The 6,353-nt window shown below is 39.1% G+C and overlaps 2 protein-coding genes across 2 annotated transcripts; both read left to right on the top strand.

Moving 5' to 3' along the window:
* Positions 1-883: 883 nt before the first annotated feature.
* LOC122282501 lies at positions 884-2,185 on the top strand. The gene has a single exon (XM_043094448.1). It carries the CDS (start codon positions 884-886, stop codon positions 2,183-2,185), a length of 1,302 nt encoding a protein of 433 aa, XP_042950382.1.
* A 1,457-nt stretch (positions 2,186-3,642) lies between these two features.
* Positions 3,643-6,079, top strand: LOC122281391. The gene is made up of 3 exons (XM_043092835.1): positions 3,643-4,515; positions 4,646-5,332; positions 5,748-6,079. Exons 1-2 carry the CDS (start codon positions 3,975-3,977, stop codon positions 4,651-4,653), a joined length of 549 nt encoding a protein of 182 aa, XP_042948769.1. The 5' UTR covers positions 3,643-3,974; the 3' UTR covers positions 4,654-5,332; positions 5,748-6,079.
* The last annotated feature ends 274 nt before the right edge of the window (positions 6,080-6,353 follow it).

Here is a 6,353-nt window from a genome sequence, read left to right as displayed (position 1 = left end):
TTGAGACAACAAAGTAATTAAAGCAATTCCATATAATTATGACTTTGTGAATGTTTGATGACCATCCAAATTTACTGCCCCGCGAATGGCCCTTTCTTGGTTGACTGGTTTCCATCAAAGTTTCTAAAATATCTATAGTGCATAGCAGTTCCTCGCTTTTGATTATAACTGGACAATTAAATTGCCACTGAATTCCTTTCACATTCAAGCATGTAAGACATAGGTCCTGGAAAGTTGAATGGCCTGAGATAAACTAGAGCTGATAGATGAATGCTTGTGTTTGGTAATACAACTTCCTTAGGCTATATGGTACACCGTTTATGGATGTGTATGTGTTTCTAGAGTAATAAGGAAAACACTAGCCTTTTATTAATAGCTTCTTTTTTGAAACTTGATTTCAGTTTTTTTTTCTTTGCTGTTGGCACAAATGGACTATTAATTGCTTGTGGACTTTAATAAACTTTTGGAAATGGTAGACCTTGCTAAAAATACACATGAAACAAATACATTGTCTATATTAAACTAGGAAGCAAATTTTACATCAGAAAATATAAAGAATATTTTGATCTATCAAATTCCAAATGTTCACCCTTTCTCACCCTTTGTTACTAAGCAAAGGCATATAGAATCTAGTTGGAAGGGGTACAGAATTTGGAATGCCCCCTTGTGAAGGGTGAGCAAGGTATTTGTGACTTCAACTAGCGTTTGTGCATCGTATTAAATTTGTTGGTCTCCTTTTATAGAAAAATCTATATGCTTGTGACTCCGTAATTGTGGATATATGATTTCCCTGGAAAATTGCTGTTTTGATTTTCCCGTTCATATTCTTCATTAGTCTATTGTTTATGGTTTCATTGATGACCTATTATCACACAAGGTTCAAATGGACAAGAACTGGATGCACGTGCCAAATAGGTTTACGTCAGCTGAATATAGTGAAGGGGTTAATAAACTCCTCATTATGGCAAGAGCCCATGCACCTGAAAGTACTACTTTTAGGTGTCCATGTCGGAGATGCCGTAATAACCTATTCCTACCAATCAATGAAGTTGAAGATCATCTCTTCATGAACGGTATTGATCCAAGTTATACACATTGGATCTTTCATGGGGAGGGTGAAAGCTGGAGTGTGAATTCGTCTTACAGTAATGATGATGGCTTTGATCCAACTCGTAACTTTGTTGATGATATGGATGACATGCTAGAGGACACGCGGGCTGGGACATTCATGGACCATGCAAGTGTCCCACATGAAGCTGGGCCGACTTCCCCGCCAACCGGCAATGACGGGCAATCAAAAACATTTGACCAATTATTTGAGGATGCAAAACGTCCACTTTATCCAAGTTGCGAGAAGTTCTCGAAACTCTCATTTATAGTGAAGTTGCTTCATATCAAAACTGTTGGTGGTTGGACTATCAAGTCATTTAATATGGTTTTAGAACTGTTAAAGGCAGCGTTTCTAGATATTAAAACACCTACCTCATATCACGAGGCCCAACGCTTAGAGCGTGGGTTGGGTTTCAATTATGTGAAGATACATGCCTGTCCAAATGACTGCATGCTTTTTTGGAATAACGATGCAGACAAAGAATTTTGTCCTAAATGCAATGAGTTGCGGTGGGAGTCAACGAGTGGGAAAAAGGGGAAGATTCCCCAAAAGGTGTTGCGCTACTTTCCTCTAATTTCAAGGTTACAGAGGTTATTTATGTCGAAGGATATTGCAAAATCTATGAAATGGCATAGAGAACAACGAGTTGATGACCATAGTACTTTAAGACATCTTGTTGATTTTAAGATGTGGAGACAATTTGATAAAGACCACAGTTGGTTTGCACAAGATGCTCGCAACTTGAGACTGGGCCTAGCCAATGATGGGTTCAACCTGTATAATAATTTGGCTAAACCCTATAGCATATGGCCAGTGATACTTGTGCCATACAACTTACCTCTTTGGTTATGCATGAAAGATCCATACTTAATGCTATCTTTGCTCATTCCTGGACCTAAAGCACAAGGAAATGACATCGATGTTTATTTGCAACCTTTAGTTAATGAACTGCAAGAGCTATGGGTTCATGGTGTCGATACCTACGATGCATCAACTAAGGGTCAGTTTCGCTTACATGCTGCACTATTGTGGACTATTAATGATTTCCCTGCATATGCCAACATTTCTGGCTAGAGCACAAAGGGAAAGTTGGCTTGCCCATCATGCAACGAGAATACCGATTCTATGGGGTTGAAACATGGGAAAAAACACTGTTACATGGGCCATCGACGCTTCTTGCCATCCAGTCACACCTGAAGAAAGAAAAAGGGTGCATTTAATGGAAGGGATGATCATCGGTCGCCTCCTCTCGATCTCATGGGACATGATGTACTTCATCAACACTTGCAACTTGGCAATGTCGAATTTGGGAAAGGTGCAAGAAAGAGAAAACGCACCCCAGCTGAATTGAATTGGACTAAACAAAGTATATTCTTCCAATTACTTTATTGGTCGATGTTGCCCTTACGGCATAATCTCGATATCATGCACATTGAAAAAAACATATGCGAGAACATTTTGGGTACGTTGTTGGATATTGAAGGAAAAACCAAAGACACTGTTAATGCACGTAAGGACTTGATGGAACTTGGTTTAAGAAAGGAACTACATCTACAACCTTCATCTAGTGGGTACAAAATGGTGCTTGGGTCCTACACACTGGACAAACATCAGAGGAGACGTTTTTGTGAATGGCTTGCAGCTGTTAAATTTCCAGATGGTTTTGCCTCGAACATTTCTAGATGTGTTTCAGTTGGTGATGGAAAGATATTAGGAATGAAAAGTCATGACTGTCACGTCTTCATGCAAAGATTACTTCCAGTTGCAATCGGTGGGTTTTTCCGACCTGATATCCGGCTTGCATTGACCGAGTTTAGTTCCTTCTTCAAGGCTTTGTGCGCACGGACGTTAACATTGGATGTATTGAAGCAACTACAATCCGACATTGCTGTCATCCTTTGCAAGCTAGAGATAATTTTTCCACCTGCTTTCTTCGATATAATGGTGCACCTTGCCATTCATTTACCCCGTGAAGCTTTCCTTGCTGGGCCAGTTCAATATAGGTGGATGTATCCTTTTGAACATTATCTTGAAAAATTTAAGCACTATGTCAGAAACAAGGCTCGTCCGGAAGGCTCAATTGCTGAAGCCTATGTTCATCTTGAATGCTTGACCTTCTGTTCCTTGTATATCCATGATATTGAGACCGTCTATCATCGGCAGGAGCGAAACAAGGATATAGATAACCACACCGAATCCATTCACCTCCCTATTTTTTCACAAAGGATACGGCCGTGCGGCTCCCCTACCTCCATGAAATTGGATCAGAGTCTATTTTATAAGGCAAGGTGGTATGTGCTAAATAATTGTGCAGAGATTAGTCAGTACCTAGAGTAAGTCTTTAAATTTTGCCCATTACATACGCTCTTTTCTGTCAATATCTACTTTCTTCCTTCTATTATTACCATTTTATATAAAAAACACTGTTATGGATTTCTAGTGAGCACTATACGAAGTTGAAAGAAATGGACGCAGCAACTGTAGACCGCAGCCATCAAAGGGAATTTCCAGCTTGGTTTCGCACACGAGTGAGTTCTCTATAGAATGGTCTGCGCACATAAATTGTTTTAATCAAATAAGTTTGCTAACGTAATTCTATACTTTTGCTCACCGTGAACAGATTCAAGAGTTGCGCGTGACAAATCCTTCCGACATCACTGATGACATATATGCACTAGCTTGTGGACCAGATCCATGGGTTTCTTCTTTTTCTGCCTGCATCAGTAATGGAACCAGATTTGACACCGAGTCTCGTGGTAAACACCGCCGAACCCAAAATAGTGGGGTGGTTGTTAAAGGAGAACACCAATCAAAGGCTGTCGATTTCTACGGAGTATTGATTGACATTTTGCAATTAAAATACATGGGTTGGCGTCATCTATTTTTGTTTAGATGTGAGTGGTTTGATGTCGGTGATGCAAGGAGGGGTATACATGTTGGGGACCACATAACCAGTGTCAACACTTCTAGAAAATGGTATAAGGATGAGCCATTCGTGCTTGCCTGTCAAGCAGCCCAAGTATTTTATCTGCAAGACAATAGTAAACATGGTAATTGGTCCGTCGTGCAAAGGGTGACAAGTAGAAACACGTACGATGTTCCAATTATACCATCCGAACACGGTGATGAGGATGATGATCAGAATCTGAACTACGCTGCTTTTCAAGAGAACGAACCATCATACGCAGTGTTAGAACCTGAAGAGGATGATAATGGGATTAGTTCTCCCTTGCATAGGACTGATGTATCACCAATCGATGTTCCTGGTGATACAGTTTTGGGGGACGCAATACCCACTCCCGGTGATGATGACTTCATTGATGACGAGTTAGATGAAAACGATGATTATGAGAGTAGTAGTAGTGAAGATCTTGTTACAGATACTGGGACTTCGTCTGACGATGGTAAACATTCATCTACTATGCAACTTTACATTGTTAGCGAGTTTATTTCAGTCATTAGGCATGCTGGTTCTTGTGTATATTTAATGCAATTTCATATCTTAGTTGACCAATTCTTTAATGCTGATTCCAGGTGAATGAGGCTACCAAGTGATGTTCGGATCCCTAGCGATGCAAACTGGTCTTGATCGTAGCATATATATGTACTTGCAACAGTTTTAGTCTATACATGAAGTGAATTTTACGATGTTTGCTTGCATGGGTGTGGTATGGTAGAAACTAATATCCCACACTATGTTGTATCATATTGCAGTCATTTTGTTTCAAGTAACATGGTTTTAACTGCCAGACATTGTTTCAGTTTTCCATATTGCCATTTTGGCCAATATAGAGTTGTTACATGGATGCCTGAATTTAGGTCATTAATGGTATTAGTGCTTCATGTAATTATTTAATGAAATGGGGACTTCTTCAGTTTTTTTGGTGGGTTTGATAATATACTCTGTTTTCAATCATCTTGGGTGATGATTGGAAGGCTGGAAAAAACGCATCGTTGTTATTAATAATTATGTCCAGTAAAAACCGATATGCCATTTCAAATGTTATTCTCTCACTGTGTCTGCTATAATTTCAGTTTGTTGGACGATGGGATATTTCTTTCAGCTGAATGTTTGTAGATGAATAATATATCTTGACAGTAAGGTGGGTCTGGAAATAGACTCTGCAGCTGTAGATTCTTCCATGCTGCAGTTAGGCATCCCCAATACAGTGACCCTGGAAACGGACAGAGTGCCTCAATTGCCCCACTATTAACTGCAAGGTAATAGTGTTACTTCACGTATATATTGTGAAACAGTTTTACCAAACTACTTTGTAGTCTCTAACATTTTTCCTAGCAAACCAATGTAGTGTTTGGGGCACAATACAGTGTTATCTGATTCTGTGTACATGTACTGTCTATGTAGATTTTTTTTTTTTTAAACTAAGGTACTTGTCACGTAAATAGCATATTATTTTTGGCATTTCATGCAAGTGTGAGTGATATAACTGCAGGAAAACAATCTCAGTCAGACTGGGTACCATACAAGGCTCTTTAATTGTCAATAAATCCATGTAAATTACTTGGTGGTATTGGGTCAAGGAACCCAACGTGGTAATTACTCTGGAAATCATGTTCATTTCACTGTTGAGTGTAATACTTTGGTAACATACATTTCCCCATTCCTCAATTGCAGATACTGTCTATATCCCCCTCCGAAATGGTGCATTGCAGTGGCTTGATTCAGATGCTCCAGGTGTCGTGTGGCCATCATAGCTATAACAGAATCATCTTGACAGTACAATGGGGAGCAAACAATTGATACTCAATTTTCCATGCCATTGTACATTCATTAATGGCTAGCAGGTTATATATAGCTATGTATGTATTAAGTCCGATCTGAAGTAACACTTGCTCATCCGATATGTGGATGTTTCCAATATAGCTATTAATATTGGAAACAGCAGCAGGGAAAAATTACCTACTGCTCATGTAAAAGTATTATCTCACGATTGAGTGGGATGCCAAGATCATACATTAGTGATCATGTTGAATGTATTACCTATTTCAATCTTGTTATCCCAAGTGTATTCTCATAGGAATGTTGTTCCAAGTATACACATTTGAATAGAATGGAAGGAAAGCATTGTTCTTTAATACCTACTGGAATTACTTAATTCTGTTAGTGAGTGTTTTTTATATATTGCCGAAGTTGCTAATCTCCCGTATACTAGCAAGGGTAAAATCCTTCACGTGCTCTAACATTGAATGTCAATTACGTAATTAACCTTACCTCCTCCGA

Source organism: Carya illinoinensis, chromosome 11 (genome assembly GCF_018687715.1).
Source record: "Carya illinoinensis cultivar Pawnee chromosome 11, C.illinoinensisPawnee_v1, whole genome shotgun sequence".
NCBI classification, from domain to species: Eukaryota; Viridiplantae; Streptophyta; class Magnoliopsida; order Fagales; family Juglandaceae; genus Carya; species Carya illinoinensis.
Note: the sequence above shows the minus strand (reverse complement) of the source record. Positions and strands in the feature narration are given on the sequence as shown.

Excerpts from the sequence above, each read along its gene's own strand:
- LOC122282501 (XM_043094448.1), top strand. The coding sequence starts at position 884 with ATGGACAAGAACTGGATGCACGTGCCAAATAGGTTTACGTCAGCTGAA.
- LOC122281391 (XM_043092835.1), top strand. The coding sequence starts at position 3,975 with ATGGGTTGGCGTCATCTATTTTTGTTTAGATGTGAGTGGTTTGATGTC.